General features: G+C 35.9%; 1 protein-coding gene and 1 long non-coding RNA gene across 2 annotated transcripts; one reads left to right on the top strand and one right to left on the bottom strand.

Moving 5' to 3' along the window:
- Positions 1–756: 756 nt before the first annotated feature.
- On the top strand, positions 757–1,698 carry LOC142177089 (uncharacterized). Its single transcript, XM_075245551.1, has 2 exons — positions 757–1,205; positions 1,293–1,698. Exons 1-2 carry the CDS (start codon positions 757–759, stop codon positions 1,696–1,698), a joined length of 855 nt encoding a protein of 284 aa, XP_075101652.1.
- Positions 1,699–10,174: 8,476 nt separating this feature from the next.
- Positions 10,175–14,622, bottom strand: LOC107768203 (uncharacterized). Its single transcript, XR_001644113.2, has 2 exons — positions 14,069–14,622; positions 10,175–12,985 (listed from the first exon to the last, which is right to left on the bottom strand). It is a non-coding gene; the product is annotated as an uncharacterized LOC107768203 (long non-coding RNA).
- Positions 14,623–20,760: the final 6,138 nt, after the last annotated feature.

Below are 20,760 nucleotides of genomic sequence, written 5' to 3'. Positions count from 1 at the left end.
TGTGAATTACTTGAAATATAGCATGTTGAGCGAGTCTCAAATCCGTGACAAGGTAAATGAAGTGAAGTTCTTTTCCAAATCTTGCACCATCACCGACCTCAAATATGGTGAAGTGGTGTTGATAGCCAAAAGGTTCAAGAACATATATATTGCAAACTTTGATTTACTGAATGTTGGTGATTTAACATGCCTAAGTGCCATTGATGATGATGCTGAGTTATGGCACAGGTGAATGGGACATGCAAGTTTTACCTTGCTGAACAAATTGGCTATAAAGGATCTAGTTTGTGGGCTGCCAAAGATGAAGTTCAAGAATCACAAGGTGTGTGATGCATGTGTAAAAAGAAAGCAGGTCAGGTCTTCTTTTAAACCAAGGAAAGAAGTGAGCACCTTAAGGACACTTGATCTTTTTCATATAGATCTTTGTGGACCTATGAGGATTCCTAGTAGAGGAGGAAAGAAGTCAAACTTTGTGATTGTGGATGACTATTCCAGATTTACTTGGACGTTTTTTTATAAGAACCAAGGATGAAATATTTCCAACGTTTGTTGCATTTGTGAAGCAGATTCATATGAAACTGGAAAATCACATTGTGAGTATTAGATTCGATCATGGCACTGAATTTGACAATATCAAGTTCGATGAATTTTATGTTGAAAATAGTATAAGTCATAACATTTTTGCTCCTAGAACACCTCCGCAAAATGGTATTGTTTGGAGAGGGAAAATAGGACTTTTGAAGATATGCTAGAAAAATGTTGATCGACAGTGGTGTGCCTAAAGGTTTTTGGGTTGAAGCATTGAAACCTGCCTGCTACTTGATTAGCAGGTGCATAATCAGGTCCTTGCTTGAGAAGACTCCCTTTGAACTGCTCAATGAGAGAAAACCTAAGCTGACTTACTTGAGTGTATTTGGATGCAAATGTTTTATTCTCAACAATGGTAATGAGGCTTTGGGAAAATTTGATGCAAAAAGTGATGAGGAAATTTTTCTTGGTTACTCCTCTCAAAGCAAGGCATACAAAGTCTACAACAAAGGAACCCAGTGTGTAGAAGAAAGTGTGCATGTGATTTTTGATGAATCCCATGAATCCAGTAGGAAAGGGTCACATAATAAGAAAGCTGAAGATGGAGAATTTTCAAAGGTTCCCGGTGAAGCTATAGATATTGCAAATGGAAAGACTGATCTGATGAGTCAAGTCAAGTAGAGTGATGAAAACGATGCAGCAGAATCTCCAAAAGGCACAGATGAACCTGGTCCCTCTATTACCTCAACTGAAGCTGAACATAGGGTTGTTGATGTTGTATCACGTACTCATGATACTAGACAAATAAGTGGAAGTCATACTTCTGTTGATGTCAATGATGGTTCGAATGTGGAGGAACCTGGTCCTTCGAATCCTGAAGTTCAAGTATCCAACTGGAAGCACAAGAGCTCACATCCCCTTCAAAATGTGATCACTCTCTTAGACTCTGGTATTCAAATTAGATCTAAGACAAGAAACATGTTTGCCTTCTTAGCCTTCCTATATCAAATCGAGCATAAGAATATCAAGGAAGCATTAAAAGATGTTGGCTGGATAGCTGCTATGCAAGAAGAAATTCATCAGTTTGAAAGAAACAAAGTGTGGCACCTGGTCCCTAGACCTTCAAACAGAACTGATTGGAATCGGATGGGTGTTCAAGAACAAGCTTGATGAATTTGGAAACACAACAGGAAATAAAGCACGGCTGGTGGTTCAAGGATACAACCAAGAATAAGGGATCGACTATGATGATAGTTTTGCTCATGTTGCTCAAATGGAAGTAATTAGGATTCTTATTGCTTTTGCATCCCATATGGAATTTAAATTGTTCCAAATGGATGTTAAAGTGCCTTTCTAAATGGATATTTGAAGGAGGAAGTATTTGTAAAGCAACCCCCTGGATTTATAAGTCATGAGTATCCTGAGCATGTTTTCAAGCTTGACATGGCTCTATATGGTTTGAAGCAAGCCCTCGGGCATGGTACGAGAGATTGTCAAAAATTTTTCTTGAGAATGGCTTTACTAGAGGAAAAATTGACAATACTATATATCTAAAGAAAAGAGGGGGAAACCTTTTGATTATGTAAGTTTACGTTGATGATATCATTTTTGGCGCAACTAATGATTCCCTTTGTGAGGAGTTGCAAATCTCATGGGAAGTGAATTCGAGATGAGTATGATGGGCGAGCTAAATTTCTTCCTTAGGTTACAAGTGAAGAAAACCTCAAAAGGCACTATGATCAGTAAACAGAAGTACATCAAGGAGCAGCTGAAAAGATTTGAGATGGAGAATTCTAAGACCATTGATACACCTATTGATACTGCTGCCCGATTAGACATGGACGAACCAGGTTCTTCTATCAATGAAACTATGTATAGGGGTATCATTAGATATCTTCTGTACTTGACTAATAGTAGACCTAATATTGTCTTTAGTGCTGGGTTGTATGCTAAGTTCCAATCAAGCCCAAAAGAATCTCATTTGAAGGCTGCCAATTTTGAGACAATTTTTACATGATTGGATATGCTGATGCTTATTATGCTGGATACCTAGTGGATAGAAAGAGTACATCTTGAATGGCATATTTTCTAAGATCACGCTTGATCTCATGGGGTGCAAAGAAACAAAACTTCGTGGCTCTTTCTACTGCCGAAGCTGAGTATGTGGCTGATGCTTCTTGTTGTGCTCAACTGCCATGGATCAAGCAACAACTTAAGGATTTTGGTGTATTTACTAATTGTTTGCCCCTATTGTGTGACAATACAAGTGCTCTTAACATGACAAAGAATCTAGTGCAACACAAAAAGACAAAGCACTTTGACGTGAGGCATCATTTCCTGAGGGATAATGTTGAAAAAGGTCTAATTTGTAAGAAGTTCTATAAGACAGAGGGTCATGTAGCAGATATCTACACCAAGGTGCTGAGTAAGGAACACTTTGAAATAAATCGTCTGAAGTTTTGGTTGATCAAGCTCAACTAAGGACCAGTTCCCTCAATGACTAGCTATGTTAAGAAGGAAATGTATCAATGCTAAAAAGTATTTTTGGCGACATCTAACTAAAATATATATTGTTACAGGTATACACACATGGTAGTCTCAGGACAAAACAAGTTAGAATGACGCTGAACATCTGGAAGTTTTTTCTCACATTTTCAAACAACCGTTAAGGAACCTGATTCCTATGACTCAGGTTAGTAGTTTCTTCAATACTTATATACTTTTAAACTGCTAGAGTGCCATGTCATTAAATTATTCCCTTCTCTCTCCTAATTTTTGATGTCCCAAATATTATATCTTTTTCTGAACTTATCGTTGCCCCGTTCTTTCTCACATCCAATTGTAACCGGTCCCTTTCATCCTTTATAAACCAAATCCGATATCTCTCTCTTCACTCAAACTCAGAAACTCTCTCTCTCTATCTCTCTTTCCGAACTATCTTCTCCTTATATCTTTCTAAGACGAACCTGATCATATCTCAACAAGAATCCAAAATCTCCAAAAATATCGGAAGAAAACACAACCAAGTCACCTTCTACAACCCCATCTCCATCAAAGTCTAAACCCAACGATTCACCCCCAAAACCCTAAATTCTACAAAGACCAACCCTACTGTCACTTCCTTTAAACCCTCTGTTTCTGGTCCCCTACGAAGTCGGAAAAGTCACAACCCTAAAATATTTGTGTCATCACCCTTTCCTTTTGTTCCGACTAACAAGCCTGACTCAAAGAAAATAGTGTCCATGTCTAGATTTCGTCAAAATACAGAGGAAATTGGAGAATAATATGATAGTGTCGAGTTGACTAGTCAAACTGTCACAAATGAGGAAGTGAGTATAGAGGAACAAGTGGTTTCTAGTGTTGTTATGGACATGCAAAAATCTGAGGGATATAGAAATAAGGTTGTTGAGGGAGATGTTCAAGATAACCCTACTAAATCAGGTAATCTTCATTCTCTTCCTACTAGCAAAGGGGTAGAAGACCTGTCTATAGAGTTTGAGGGTAGTTTAAGTGAAAAGGAACAGGGTAGATCGAATATCCTTGAAAGTGAAACTGAAATTGTGGTTGGTTTCGTTCAAGCCTTGAGGGCAAGTGGTAGTTGTGAAGGGAATCAGGGGGAACTGTAGGGTCAGGGGGAACTAGTGAGTCAGGGGGAACTCGTGGATAAGCATGAAATATTGGAACCAACTGAGGGACCTCATCCCACCACCCAGGGAGAGTCAGAGTCGTCTGTACTCAGAACTGCTCCCACTTGGGATGAGACACCAGGTTCCTTGAGGACTAACCTGGATAACATTGAAAATTCCTAGTTAATATCCCTCATTCCTGCACCTGTGGAAGTTGTGTATCTTGAGAAGGAACCTAGTCTCCTCAGTCCTTCTCATAAAAGTGATGATGATGATGATAATTTTGTATTGAGCTTTATAGTGGCAAAGGTTGATGCCCAGAGAAAGAAGCATGTTGCCTACAAACTCCCCACTACAAAGCAACAGAGAAAGGTTTCACTTGATAGTGCGTTAAAAGCAAGTAAAGAGAAGAAGAAAAGAAGAAGGCTAGTGAAGAGTAGGTTGGTAGATGAGAGGAGGTTCCATAGCTAATGTGGTGGACATTGATGATGAGGATGAAGTGCCACCAGCTGATGTGGTGAACATTGATGATAAGGAGGCTGGGAAGGAAAAATCGCCTCTTGTAAGAAAGAATTCAAAGAAGAGTACTACTGGTAAGGGAAAGGGAAAGGTGTCCGAGAAAATGAGTCCATGTGAGAATGATGAGGAGTTGGAGAAAGAAAAAGGGGAGAAAGGCCCCTTAGAAAAAAGAAAAGTCAATTCAAGTGAAGAACCTGGTTCCTCCAAAAAGCCAAAGGTAGAGTTGTCAGAGTTAGAGAAAATGGCAACTCTCAAAACTCAAAAAGTGTTGCTGGGTTGAGTCTTTGACCCTGAGATTGCTGAGCAGATGGGTATGAAGGAACTTGTGGACATTGTGGAGTTTCAAAATTGGAGTCATTTTTTTACTCCCCCAAGTCCAAAAGTTTATTAGGATGAGGTGAGGATTTTCTATGCTGGTCTATTTATTGTGGATGAGGATACATTGTGTTTGAATGTCAATGGGAAAGAGTTCATCCTCGATGAAGAAACGCTTGGGAAAATCCTTGGAGTGCCAATAGATGGGCTGGGAACAGTCGAGGGAACTGCATCATCTACTTTCACGAAGCTGATTGTGAAAATGGAGGACACTTTGTCAGGGCTAAGGGTGTATAAGAAAGAACTTAAGCCAGAGTATCAGCTTATGTTCAAAATGGTGAACAAAGTGTTCTTGCCTCACTCTGAGAGAAGGTGTATTGCTTCCATCACGGACCTAGTTCTCATTGAGGAACTATCTTCATACACATCCATCAGTCTTCCCAAACTCATGATTGAGCATATGATGAAAGTGAAAAACATTAGGGATAGCAAACATGGTCTTTCGTATGGGTTCTTCCTCACAAGAGTCTTTGAGCACTTTGATATCATGTTGGAAAAAGCAAATGTGGTGACCAGGAAGCAAATCTTTACTATAAGAAGCCTGGAAGAATGTGAATGCGTGCTAAAGAGAAGATGAGTAGGTAACATTTCAACCATCTTCAATCTGATTGACGCTCAAGAAACAGCAACTGCAGAGATTAAGCGACTACAAGCTGAAAATGCTATCTTGAGGTCCAAGCTCACTCAAAAAAGCATGGAACCTAGTTCCAGTGGTCAACATGAGAAGGAGAATTCTTGGTTGAAGGCTGAGAATGAAAGGTTGAGGAAACAGGTCGAGGACCAGAAAGAGCGGATGATTATTGATCAGCGATTGTGAATGAAAGAATGGACAAGCTCTTCAAGGCTTTTGCTCCTTAATCCTTTTTCTCCTGCCCGGTGATCCCTATCGTAACCCCTTTTCAATCACATCCAACTCATGTTCTCTTTTGATCTTATTGTTTAATGACTTTGGCATTTTGGTTGTTAATATTGCTGAACTTTTTTTTACTTGTGCTAATTCTATTATTTTTTTCGATGATGCCAAAAAGGGGAAGATCATGTTGATTATGCTGAATTGTGACAGGGATACAGTATGTTATGCTTCGTAGGAGGAACAATTAACATGTTGATTTTAGGCCTCATCCATAGGGGAACATGCGAAAATCTCGTTCTCGGGGGGATATCAATTTTGAGTTTGTCATCATCAAAACAGGAGAAATTAATAAGTTATGATATTTTAGGTTTTGATAATTTGCCAAACTTTATTGAGGAAACAGATAGGAATCATATACGTTCAATTTCTTTGGGCTTGTTGTGATATGTTCTGATGTCTGGCCATTTGTTCTCAAGGAACCAGATAAGGGACCAGATGTGATCAGTTCCCAGCCATCGGACAGTTGACCCTACAGTTGTAAAAGTTGTCTTGTTGTACCGACTGGCGACAGTGCAGCGACACAACCACTCCTTCTAGAGGCCAAGGCAAAAGATGTATTATCTGTATCTATTCACATTCTCTCTCATATATATAGAACATGATGCAAGGTTTGTCCTAACACTTGTAAATCTGAAAAACATATTCTCTCAAGTGCTAGCCGCCACCATTCTCCAGGTCCATTCAAGAACAAAGCTGCTACAAATACAAGGACCAGATCCCGACACTGAAGATGTCTTAAGTCCTTAAGATTGTTGTTTCTTTGTCTTTTATTCTTTACTTGTATTCCTACATGGCTTTCGAGAAGTACTTTTGTAGGACAAGATTCAACCATTGTTGTTTTGGCTGTGTTGACTAGAGCTAGTCAAAGTGTATTGCTTTATAATAGAGTTATTACAAAGAGCTTGCAATAGAGTTATTGTAAGAGGTGAAGGATTAAAAGTTTAATTCTTAGATTGCAATGGATTGTAATATGAAGTTTGCTCAGTTTAGTGGAGTTGAAATCCTACTAGGGTAGGTCGTAGTTTTTAATCCCTTGATCAAGAAGCTTTCCACGTAAATATCGTGTGTCCTTTACTTTCTGTCTATTTACTGGCAGGGGGGTTGCTGATTTCTGGAGGGTATTAGTTCAGAGAATTTTGAGGTAGCTGTCTTGGCGTCCGTAGACCTTGACTCTCCTCCTTTATTTTTTTGTTTTGTTTATACTGTTCTACCTTCCTAGACAGTGTTTTAGTAGTCAGATCGTGTTATTGTATAGATGCTCATGTACTCAGTGACACCCAGATTTTGGGAGGATATGTATTAGATCATAGTATTTTCGTATCAGTATTTATGAGATTGTACTCTTAAACTCATTTGGTTATGCTTTCAAATTTTAAGAATTGCATGATTTATTGTGGTTGTCGGCTTGCCAGTATTACGATAGGCGCAATCATGACATGTGAGATTTTGGTCATGACAATGATTTGCCTAACTTTATTGAGGAACCAGATAAGAACTAGATGTGTTTAGTTCCTTTGGGCTTATTGTGATATATTTTGATGTCTAGCCAAATGTTCTCAATGAACCAGATAAGGGACCAGATGTGATCAGTTCCCCAGCCGTCATACAGTCAACCCTACAGTTGTAAAAATTGTCTCACTATACAGACTGACAGTAGTGCAGTGACACAGCCACTGCTTCTAGAGGCCCAAACAAAATATGTAATGTCTCTATCTATTTTCACATTCTCTCTTATATATATAGAACATGATACAAGGTTTGACCTAACACTTGCAAATCTGAAAAACACATTTTCTCAAGTGCTAGCCGTCACTGTTCTCCAGGTGCATTCAAGAACAAAGTTGCTACAAACACAAGGACCAGATCCCAACACTGAAGATGTCTTAAGTCCTTAAGTTTGTTGTTTCTTTGTCTTTTATTCTTTACTTGTATTCCTACACGGCTTTCGAGAAGTACTTTTGGAGGACAATATTCAACCATTATTGTTTTGGCTGTGTTGACTAAAGTTAGTCAAAGTGTGTTGCTTTGTAATAGAGTTGTTACAAAGAGCTTGCAATAGAGTTATTGTAAGAGGTGAAGGATTAAAAATTTAATTCTTAGATTGCAATGGGTTGTAATATGAAGTTTGCTCAGTTTAGTGGAGCTGAAATCCTACTAGGGTAGGTCGTAGTTTTTAATCCCTTGATCAAGGAGTTTTTCACGTAAATATCGTGTGTCCTTTACTTTTTGTCTATTTACTGTTAGAACAAATAGAGAACCTAGCTCTCTATACTGTTTGGTGGACTCTTAGTTTCTATCAGAAATTATGCATAAAGAAGGAAAATGCAAACATGGAAGCAAAGTAAGAATTAGAGGACAAAACCTATTTTGTGCTTTGCATTTTACAAACAAAGGTCTAAAGTGTATTTGTTACTAAGTAAATGACAAAGATAAAAGACTGTGAAATTAGGGTAAAAAATTCAAAAACTATTGACTTTTGAGAGTTTTAGTTTGAGAATTTACTATGAGTTAAGGTTTAGATATTTAAGTTTTAAAAAAGGATTTCTTACGTAATTTTAGCTCAAATTTCTTACGCTCCAAATGAACACCCAGAACATTGAAGTCTACGCCTAGGCGAACGCCGAGAAGATTGGGGCGTACGCCCATGGTACTTACGTCCCATCAGCACGCTTCAGTGCATTTTTGATACGCCTCGCCCAAAGTTCTCCTCCGGGCTCACCCAAAAAATGTCTTTTAAAATACTGCTCCTAGCTTGGTAGTGCATAGTATTATTAGCCGAGAATGGCAAATTAATTAACACGTTTAAAATGCAAAGCCATCATTTTCTAAGGGGTGTTTAATTGGTCAATTGGGTGCAATTTTTAAAACTTTGAATTTGGTACTTTCAATTTCTTAAATTATTATACCAAAACTATACCTAATTAAATTTCATACTTCTCTCTTTTTGCTTCAATTTGTTCGATTTGAGTTTACACCACAACAAAATGAGCCACTGAAAGCGGTGTGAATGCATCATATTATTCTTTAAGCACCTTGCTAAATAAAAGGGAGGTATTAAATTCAGTAATAAAAACATCAGATAGACGTTGTCATAATAGAAAAGAATTTTTGTGTTAGATATTTATTTGAGAAATCCACATGGAAGAACATAACATGACTGTACACAACGTGAACATAGATAACATGGCGGACATGATGATGTGGCACGCCATCAATCATATTAACCAGTGGTTGCTTGTTAGTATAAGTCAGGGCGAGGCTAAAGGGAGGCAACGAGTTCAATTGAATCTCTTCCGCCGGAAAATTATATATAATGCATATAATAAAAAAATAAAAAAAAATTGATTTTGAACTATTGAATCCCAACGAGATAAGAGAAAATTATAGTTTCAGAGTAAAGTTGGTTTAAACTATTTAAGATCACATTTAAATCCTAGATGTAATTCCTAATATATTTTAATCCCTTTTATGAGTTTCTATCTCCGCCCCGAGTATTGTCACTCTCTTTTTTACCCTAAAAATTATGTGTTATTGATTGTTGTGGGTTAAAGAATTTTTTTCATTTAAATGACAATTTAAAATAGGAATTGTTTTATTGTTCAGAGTCGTCACATGAAATTTAATTTTTCGTTTTTTTTTTGTATTCCAAGTCACCTCATTCAAAGAAAGATTTGACTCTTTTTATTATTGGTCTCGAAAATAAAGTTAGAGTAAGAAATTCTGTTGACCGAAAAAAAATCTCAGGGTTCTAGCACGATCGCTTTCATTGATTAAAATTAACATGAATTAATTTGGATAAAGCTTTATTTTATTGATTTTCATGTTTTACCTAGCCGGTTTTAATTCTTGATTATTAGAAATATAAAAAAACATTTTAAATAATCAAATCTCATAACCATACGCAAGCAATGATCGAAACAAAATTTATTATTTTTTTCACGTTTTGTTTCGATCATCGCTTACAAGCGAATTACGGCTGACAATGGATTATTATCACATTATTACTTTTGTAAGAATTACATTTGAGGAAATTAACTTTAGAATTTATTAAAAAGTCACGCAAGCGAATACGCAATTTCGCAAGAGATTAATTAAGTTAGAAATTAATTAAAGCTATAGGATATGAGATGCGATTATTGAATGTAAAACATCTCCCTGACTCAAGTGAGTCCCAGAATTAAAGCGCGCCTAGCGTTCAATTAAAATAAATAAGTTATCAAAAAAAGATTAAAAGATCACTTTTATTGGATATTGAAAGAAACCTGATTGTTAATCATTTGGGCCAGCTAATGGTTCCCTTAAAAATGGGCCAATTGAAATACTCAATCAGTTTTACATGATATGGGCTTTATTAGCCAACAGACTGCTGAGATTTAATTGGCCCAACTCTCTTCTCAATTTTTGAATTCTAGTAACACAAACCAAATACTTTGAGGCCCACGTCTGATTTAGCTTTAAAAAGGGGGGAAAAACACAATTAGCCGCCCAAATACTTTTGGTTACACCCGTCTAGCCATAAATTTTGATTCACTATAAATAGCCGTAAATATTTCCAACTGCCGTTAGCAAATCCAAATTAAAAAAAAAAAAATTAACCAACCAAATTTCAAAATAAAAACTCTTGCCAATGCCACAAAGCTATTATCTCTCATAGTTACTGATTTAACCTTAAATTCAATCAAAACACTCTACCCAAAATTCTCTGTTATTTAAGGATTCTTCAGAAACCACCACCACTCCATAAGGCTTTCGCACAAAACAAGTGTTTCTAGCACAAAAATCACTTTGCCATTGGTGAAATGGGTAGAATGACGTACAAAAATACCATGAAATTTGAAAACCCACGAGAAATAATTGGATTTAGAGTCTCTCTCAAACTTCAATATCTATCATAATCTGAATCCATTATACACTAGCTTATACACATTATACACTTAGTATGCAGTGTAGAATTGATGTATAATTACTGCATAAGCCGTGGATAATCAATATATATTTTATACACTTATTATACCAAATTATACGCTTAATATGCAAAAAAAAAAAAATAAGACCCATAGCCTCCACCTGTACACGACACTACTTCAATAAAAAAAAAAATGCATCCGCTGTAATAATTCATAAATAGTAGTAACGCATATTTTCAGCACTCACCATCGAGAAAAAAGAAAAAAATCCAGTTGCAAACCAGTTGACAGTAGATAGAGAAAGAGCAATTGGGTTTGAGGCCGAGAAAAAAGAAAAGAAGAAATGGGTGAATGGGAGAAAGGGAAATAGAGGCGAAAGAGAAAGAAAAAAAAATAAAGAGAAGCCATCACTTTTTTGAAGAACGAGGGAGGCGATGCAGAGCAAGGAGGGGGGTGGGGGTGAGCGCTAGTTTTTTTTGGGGGAAAGTGGGGATCGGATAAAAAAAAAGTAAAAGTAGGGGTGGTAATTGTTTAAATCGAGTAATAAAAATAAAATGAGGCTATTAAAAGTTTATATCCTAAGTGGGCTGCTAGTCTAGTTAATTGTTCTTTAAAAAAGGGAATCTTACATAAATGTCTCAAATAAATTTCAACTTATCAACATCTAGCCATTAATCATATACTTACCTAAACTAGCCAAACACATAAAAACAGCAAACCCAAATTAATAAGGTTCTTTCTCTCCAAAAATCGTACGCAAAAGATCTCCTTCCATATTTTTAAGCGTGATCAGCAATATTAGATGCAAGATGAATAAGAATTCATGGATGAGGTAGCAAACAAGGGGATGAAATACAAAAATATATTTATACAAGATTCAAAAAAAACTAAACAAAAAATGACATTTTTCAATGGGTATGGTTGAAATTCATTGAAAACATATAGACGAGTCATTATACAAATATTGAGGAAGATTAGAGGTGATTTGGATTATTTGGTATCAAAATTTGTAGTTAAAATCGAATTTAAAAAATCTTTTGCGACACATGTATCACACACACAGGTATACATGGATATACGTGTGATAAACATTTGATGCAAATATGATATATATGTGATACACAAATGATAAACAATATAATACACAAAAAAAAATTCATGTTTCATCTTCTACTTCGCATTTTCAATTCAAACTACCTCAAAACTCCGCCAAATCATCCCAAAATTGAGATTCAAACTTTCTTAAGATGTACTCAATCCATTCAAAAGAAAGCAAAACTTTAACCTTCTTTTGTTACAAATAGCTAATTGGCTAATATTGGTAATATTAGTAATATTTAATGAATCGGCCAATTGTTGTAATTAGCTACTTATAAATGGACATAATTGATAGTTTCCTTTAAAAAAAAAACAAATGATCCATATCTCTACCTTTTAAATGGATAAGTAATACTTACTACAAAACTAAAGAAAACTTTAAAAAAAAAACTAGCACCGAGCAAAACACAATAATATTAATTTTAGGCTAATAAATTAAAATACATGGATAGATCTCCTTTTACTTAACAAATTGTTACTCCCCAAACTAAACCACCCAACTCATCTGCTAAAAGAGAAAATGCATATTCACTTACTAAGATTATAGACTTGACTAATTAGTTCACTCCAACACTCAAAAGTCGAACTTAATGAACTATGCTAAAATCTATTAACCTTCAAACACCTCTTTTTATATCGTGCTTACTCTAACTAATTTAACTTGAACATTGGTCAATTTTCGTTTAGCTCTAGTATCCGAACAGTGATGGCATGAGCCTCCCAGAAACACCTAACAGTAGTACATGCTTATAAACACCTCCTCTTTCGAGAATTAGACAAAGAAATCATGTCAAAGCAATAATGGCTAGTATATGATCTTTTCCGTGACTAAACGAGATTAACAGAGTGCTTCGACTAACATTTAAGGAAGAATAAAAACTTCAAGCTATCAGTTACATATTCACATACTTGAGCCATACATAAAAACGTTAAAGCACTTAAACAAACTCATAAAATGAAATCAAGTGCATCCCAGCAATCTAAACAGATTCAAATCTTCAGTTATTGCTAAACAAAATCTGCATTACAAGTTTTTAAGAGTTACCTATATTGTAGAAAATCGCAAATACAGCAATAAGAACTGAAGGTCAGCAAAATGAACTGTGTAAAAGGCCTACAAACAGTAACTGACCAGCAGCTTATGATCCAAAACTTAACCCAGAAATTTCAGCAAAATAAGCAAGGAAAGAACTAGTGAACTGACTTAAGAACCTTTCTTTTGGACAGTTGTTGTTCTCCGAATACTCACTCAAAAGCCCTCAAATTTCAGCTTAGTTTTCTTATGTTCAACTGATCTTTTTCTCTCTTCTAAGTTGTGTTTTTGCTTAGAGTGTGAGATGTCTAAGTGTAGAATGTCTTCCAGTGTGATGGAGAGTGTCTAATTGAGTGAGAGGAGACCCCTTTAAGTAGGAAAAACAAGCACCTTTGGACAGATTTTGGTTGAGCAAAAATCTATCCAAAAGACTTACTTTTCACCAAAAAACTGTCCAAGGACTGTCCAAATAGGAGAAAGGACAATCTTTTACACTAAATTCAGACACAAAAGGAGTAGTTGTACTCTTAGCATGATTGAAATAGTAGAAAGAAACTACTATGTACCTAACTGATTAATCCTCTATCACCCTTCCCTCATTCTTTCTGCTCAATTCAAAATCATATAGCCAAACAACTAAAAGACTATACTTTACCAATTTGAACATATAAGAGCCACAAAAAGACTAACATGATTTGCAAAATACTTAACTAAATCAGTCAACGAACTATACTAAATAGCTAACTTAAGAGAAACAAGTGCTAATTACATCAACTAGTTCGAATTGATTTATCACGATCAAGCATATAATCAAACTACGCTACTAGTTGCAAGCTAACAGAGGTGAGCGGAAAGTACAATAAATGATACAATTAAAGCTAGATTACGTTGTTTGAACAAATTAACACACGATTAAACTAAAAGCAAAAATCATAAACGAATAAGAACCAAACCAAAAGAAAACGAGACACCACTTCAATTCTACGCTAAAACTAAAATACAAAGCAAGAACAGAAGATAAGATAAAAAATAATTTTTTTAAAAAAAAGGAAAAGGGAATAGGGAATACCATAAGCTCGGTTCTGCAACGAGGCAGCCGACTCGAGCACATTTTTCTTTGAGATAAAATGCCACTGTAATTTCCTTGGCAGGCGGCCATTGAAACTAGCATTTTTATCTTGAAGAAAAACGTGCCTAGGTCTAGAAGATGGCTTCGGACAGTCGGGTCATCTGGTAGTGAAGGTGGTGGGACGGTAGTGGTGGTCGCCGGAGTCCGACGGTAGTGGATGGACTTTCAGGATGAAACTAAGGGTAAAGGGTAGACCTCAAAGAGACCTACCCGTTTATGCTTGTATCGTAGGGTAAAGATGGTTCAACCTTGATGAAACTCAAAAATAGAAGAAGGCTAGGGCTTCGGATTTGGGTAGATCTATGGAGATTTGGAGGATATGAGGCTTGGATTCATGGAGAGGAGGTTGAGAGGAAGAAGTGGTAAAAATATAGGGTGGTTTGTACCAACACCGGCAGCGGCTCACGGTGGTGGCAGTGGCTGAGGGATGGCGGAGCGGCGGCGGCTCAAAGAGTGAGGAGAGAGGAGAAAGGGAGAGTAAAAGGGGAAATGGGGGTAAAATTGCAGGGTTTTGGGGGCTTAAATACCGGAGTGGAGGATTGATTTCTAGACATAGGATTGGACCAAAATGGGTGGCTGAGATTGAATCTCAGCCACTTAACCAAACAGCGCCATTTTTGGCACGTCTAGTTGGGGCCTGATGGCTGGGCGGGTTGGAAGCAATTGGGCCACTGGTTTGGTCCGATTTTTGGCCCATTGTCAATAAAAATTCAATTGGCCCAATTCTCATAACTCTAACAAATGCAAAACTAAAAAGAAAATCTTCTTGGTATATACAACTTAAAGATGCAAACTAGAATGCTCAAATAAAAGATAAAAGAAATATTTTTTGATATTTTTATGAAATAAAATGCAAACAAAAATGCACACAAGTATGAGAAAATCAATTACAACGAAGTTAAGATTGTTCTAAAATTATCTTCTCTTTTTAGGAGATAAAAGGGGTGCAAAAATTAGGTATCCACAAATTTAAGGTAATCAATTTTTTGTCTGATAAATCAGTTTTGTGATCTTTGTAGATATTATTCCATCCTTGTGAGGTTCAGAATTTCTTCCCCTTTTACTTCAGAGTGCATTATTCTTTTTACTCCTCCTGTGTCAAAAGTAATAAATTTATACTAAAAATTTAAGCATCTTAACATAAAGAGGAATCCATTCACAGAAATTTGGCCTTAGTTCATTGTCTTCGATTTTTGAAAGTATATGGCGGAGGCACAAGCCGAGCTACCGATTCGACTGAACCCAGTAGCTTTTGCTTAAACAGTGTATTTCGTGTTTAAAATTTATTAAATATGTACAATTATTAATTTAAAATACATTCATCAACATTTAAAGTCGTCATTCTAAAATTCATACCATAAGATTGAAATCATGGTTCCACGGTTGTATATTATAGCTATAGTTAATCCGTTTTCAAAAGTGCAATCAAACACTGATCAATTTTTTCTTTTATTTTATTTATATAGATTCTTTATTCAACCAAGAAAAGCCCCTCCCCTTATTTTCCTTCTCTTCCCATTTCTGAGCCAATATGCATTTGAAGAGGGAAAAAAGAAAAAGGATAGGGAGGGAGGTTAATGAAACCTAAAACAACTAACAAGAAAAGAAAAAATTAGCTCTCTATTTGTATACACACACTTGACGACGACAACAACAACAACAACAATAACAACCATCACCCAGTATAATCCCACTAGTGGGGTATGGGGAGGGTAGTGTGTACGCAGACCTTACCTCTACCCTGGGATAGAGAGGTTGTTTTCAATAGACCCTCGGCATCCTTCCCTCCAAGAACTCCTACCTTGCTCTTGGGGCGACTCAAACTCACAACCTCTTGGTTGGAAGTGGAGGGCGCTTACCATCAGAGCAACCCACCTTGTCCAACACTTGACAACAATTGATCGATAAATTTATCTTAAGGGTGTTGTCAGACCTCTCTTTTCTTCACTTAAAAACTTTAACTCCCAATCATTTTCTCGTCCTATATATATGTTCTTCACCACTCTTTTCATCAACTTCAAACACCCATTTGCTTTTTGCACCCAATTTCACTTTACCCCTATTTGTTTTTCCTCTTTGATGACCATGACTATGAGTTCCTAATCTACTTCTTTCCGAAAGTACAAGGGGGTGAATTGTAGCCTATTAAAAAATTCTAGTCGACTATGGTATGCTCTTAGTCGACTGGTGCAGAGACAGACTGCACAATACTGTTAGTACTTTAATTCAATCAAATATTAATCTTAACAAACAGTAATTGCTTGTAATAACATATGAAAGTAGTAAGGTAAATGATACCAGGAATTTTATACTGGTTCGGAACCAATGTGGTATCCTACTCCAATCTCCTTGGGTTGCAAGGATGTTATCTCTTGATCTCTTTGTGATATGAGTTGTGTACAACTTGTGTGATTTTCAACGTTTACAAGGTTGGTTTTAACACGCTCACCAACAATGACTCTTTGAATTTCACTCGCTCACCAAAGAAACGAATAATGACCCAACCTCTAAGGACACACTGCCTCTCCAATATTTTTCAGTCTCTCTTCACTCTTTTGTGTACATAGTAAATCTACTAAAAGTAAATTTCAATGCTTGTTAAGAGTAGAACAAAAAACTTGTAGTTGGATAGACAATTATGTAGAAGGCTGCGTGAATCAATCCTTGAGTTTTCCAGTATTCTTATAGCCGATTATTGTTGTATATTGGTCTTTTGATGCCGACAGTATGTTACTGATATTTGATTTCAGAAAGGTGTCTCTAATTCCTTCAAGAATGATGGGCTAGATTAATTAATCCAAGGAGTGCTCTTGTTCCATGCCGAGATGCTCCATATTTGCCGAGATGCTCCACGCTTTACTTAAGAAATGAGCACCACTTCAATTTGTCTCCATTTGGTGGAGTAGATTAATTTATTCAATGAGTGCTTTATGTTGTATCAAAGAAAGAGACAACAAGCACCACTTCATTTTGTCTCCATTTGGTGGGGTAGATTGATTTATTTAAGGAGTGCTTCATGTTTTAGACAGCACTTCCAGTTGTCTCCCACTATATTGTGTTTTCCATTGCTTTAGTCCTTCATTCTTATTTTTGCATACTTGAGAGATCGATCAGTGTTGATTGACTTTCTTTTTGAGCTTCTTGTCCTTGCCTTAATTCCTACAATCAGAGTAGACCACTTTAAATCTCCCATTTTACATAATCTGCATACACATGTATAACATTAGTCAAGATTTCTTTATGGATATTGATCATTATTAAAATTCTAAACTTAACAATCTCCCCCTTTTTGATGATGACAATAATCTAAAAAGAGTTTGACTAATTTATGGATACTTCCCTTTTCTTTTCAAGTGTGCTCTCTATGTCTTTAAGCTGGTTGTTGATTTGAATCTGCACTTGAGAACCTGTAGCTTACCTGCAACTCTTTTTCTTTCTTCTCCCCCTTTGACATCAATCAAAAAAATAATAATAATACTAACTAAGCAACCATAAAATTTGCACAGCTAAGCAGTTATAGCCGACTAATGCTCACCCCAGACACAACCAAAAGAAATAGTATTAAACTGTCACACAAAGCAAAAAGTATTGTCTTAAGCATCCTACACATTCATTTCCTTCCAAGGAAATATTTCAGGGTGTTGATCACTTTTAGTGCAGAAGCTTTCATAAGAGGCATCAATGTCCTTGGTGAGGTTAGTAATTCTTTGATACCAGCAATGATGTGTTGTATCAGTATCAGCTTGTCTAAAGAAGAGGATTTGTTGGCTTTAGATTTAAGTCCCACACGGCTCTGAGTAGGGATGACTTTTGATGCTTTGTCCTATTTAAGCCAATTTTCCTCAATTAAGGTATACTCCATCATGGCAAAGGCAGTCTTGACATAGGTGCTGGAGATAATCTTTGAAACATAGAGAGATAGGTCTACTTTCATGACATTCAGGATGTGAGAAACTAATACACTATAAGGCATGTTGCTCGTAGAAGAGGTCCCTGATACTATTAAGCACGTATTGACGTACCCAGGCAAACCAGTTTATAGCTTTACCATTTACCAAACAATACAGAACAGATACATCTATGAGAGGCAAAGTACTTAGAGAACCAGTACGGGGTAACAAAGTGGTGGCAATAATATGGGCTAGAACATGATATTCAAACTTCAAGTTCTTAGGACCTATATCAGGGGGGTTTTAAACAGAATAATTTTTGGCCTCATCAAAAGATACTTCAAAATTTTCTGGCCAGGATGGTTGCACAAATAAATTGCATCCTATAAACTTTGTAGCAAAGACTTTTTGTTTATAAACTGATAAGAATCAAGGATGAAGCGGGTTCCTAAGATCATGGTTTCTAAATTGTATTTATCATTCACAAAAAATTTGCATAAAACATGCGCACATGCTCTTCATAGACAGTGTTACCAACAATATCAAATAGGGAGACAAGTTGGCAATCCATTGAGTACAAAGTATAAAAGATTGTATTAAAGACTTAATTGAAGTGCATCTAAAGTAATAGGCTAGATAGACTAGTTACTTCCCTGAAATGTTCCGTTTATATCGAGCTTATTCTTGCATGGCTGGTAAAGGCTCCCCCTTATTCTAAGGATACCATAGTCATGCTCCCCCTGCCTTCATACACATTGTCTATAAACTTTGCAAGTAAAGTTTTATACCAATATATCTTTCTCCCTCTTTTGTCATCATCAAAAGGGTGGAAACATCTTGCAGAAATTATGTAAGTAAGTATTCATTTAGTCGAAAGCGTAGTATAATCATTTGAATGAAGTGTAGCAAAAGAAACTCACGGGACACTTGATTTTTCCAAAACATCATTTAGCATATAAGAAGGTGTAATCGCACAGAGTTACTTGAAAATCACTAGATGATTAAAAAGATTAAGAACCTTTTGATAACCTCAAATGTTAAACTCTCAAAATTTTGAACAAAAGCTTAAGACCCTTAGAAAGACTACAACGTATTAATGCATATAGGAGTCAAGAAATGGTTATGTGTTCATATTACACGACAGTCAATTTCTTTTTACTAGTGTAGAATAGATCTTCATGAAATGACTATTTGACTATTTCCTTTAATCAACTACCCTTCACACATGAATAAGAGAATCATATTCTAAAGGATTCACCACTCAACAAGAAATCATATAATCTTGCTTATCTAGTCTTAGAACCATTTTTAAGCACATAATAATTCATTAGTAACGAGTGATTCATCTGACATTCAGGTCAATTTTTCTTTTCTTAACGTGAGAAAATATCTGCACGCTTACAATAGCTTCACATGGAGAAATATTCACTCTTGGCTAGATGAGCCAGTTGAACCTTACACTTATCTTTTTCATGGCATGAGAATATTAAAGATCTCCAATCCAATATTTGTCTTTCTGTCCACTTTGTTGCATGCAAGGTTTATATCGAAGAATATCCTACTAGATCAACTCAATTAGTTCTTGCATACAATAAGACATAATTTAGAAGTCAACCAAAAATCTTTTGTGGCACTATACCGATATTCTATAGGATCAGGTATACCAAAATATCTGTTATAAAAATGCAATAGAGAGTCAGTCATACCTTGATTCTATATTCGATCGGTGGACTTACTAATTTTCTCTTTGCTTCACATTATTTGGAATGTGAGGATAAAGGTTAATTTTCCATCATGCTCATTTCCAAACCGATCATCTTTCAGAGGCTTAAAGCTTGTCATGCTTTTAGTTAGTATTAGATAAATATGCTCTTAAATGCATAGTTGGAGAGAAAAATAATTGTCAAATGATAATGATGAAATTCTTTTAAATGATAACGAGTCTTGGTCACAAAAATGTGGTCCAAAAATGTTTAACTCCAGAGAAAGACGAGAGAGCAAGGTTATACTATTTTCAACACATTAAAAAAATATTTCAACATCCATACAGAGATAATTTACAAACTTGTAATGTGTACATTAAAAATAACATTCTAACAAAACTCTCCATGAAGGAACAAACCTTCTTGTTGTGAAACCTTGGGCTACAATGTATATGGAAATAAATAAAAGTAATTATAGGAAACATTAAACATTGTTATGAAGGAATTGTACAAATGCCAATCTTGTTCTGAAGGAAAAAAAATCTTTCCTCAAGAAAAGGTTTTGTAATAATATCCGCTAATTATTTTTCAGTATTCACAAATTCTAGCACAATATATTCTTTAGCAACATGATCGGGTATAAAATGATGCTTGATCTCAATATGCTTAGCCCTAGAATGATGCACATAGTTTTTGATAAATAAATTGCACTAGTATTGTCACACATAGTAGGAACAGAATTAAGACATAAAAATCATAATCTAACAGTTGATGCATGATCCAAAGTACTTGTGTGCAGCAGTTGCCTGCTGCCAAATATTCAGCCTCTGTGGTGGATAAGGCCACACAACTTTGTTTCTTGTTGTGCCAGGATATAAGGGATTTTTCAAGTAATTGGCACGTTCCACTTGTGCTTTTTCTATTAAGTTTATATCCCGCAAAATTTGCATCTAAAAAGCCTTTGAGATTGAAATTTTCCAAACTTTCATATCATAAGCCATAGTCGACTGTCCCTATCAAATATCTGATAATACGTTTA

This window comes from Nicotiana tabacum, chromosome 23 (assembly GCF_000715075.1).
Source record: "Nicotiana tabacum cultivar K326 chromosome 23, ASM71507v2, whole genome shotgun sequence".
Lineage (NCBI taxonomy): Eukaryota > Viridiplantae > Streptophyta > Magnoliopsida > Solanales > Solanaceae > Nicotiana > Nicotiana tabacum.
Note: the sequence above shows the minus strand (reverse complement) of the source record. Positions and strands in the feature narration are given on the sequence as shown.

Bases quoted from the DNA above. Each gene is read 5' to 3' on its own strand.
- LOC142177089 (XM_075245551.1), top strand. From the start codon at position 757: ATGTTGATCGACAGTGGTGTGCCTAAAGGTTTTTGGGTTGAAGCATTG. The intron at 1,206-1,292 runs GTAGAGTGATGA...AGCTGAACATAG, and splicing joins GATCTGATGAGTCAAGTCAA to GGTTGTTGATGTTGTATCAC.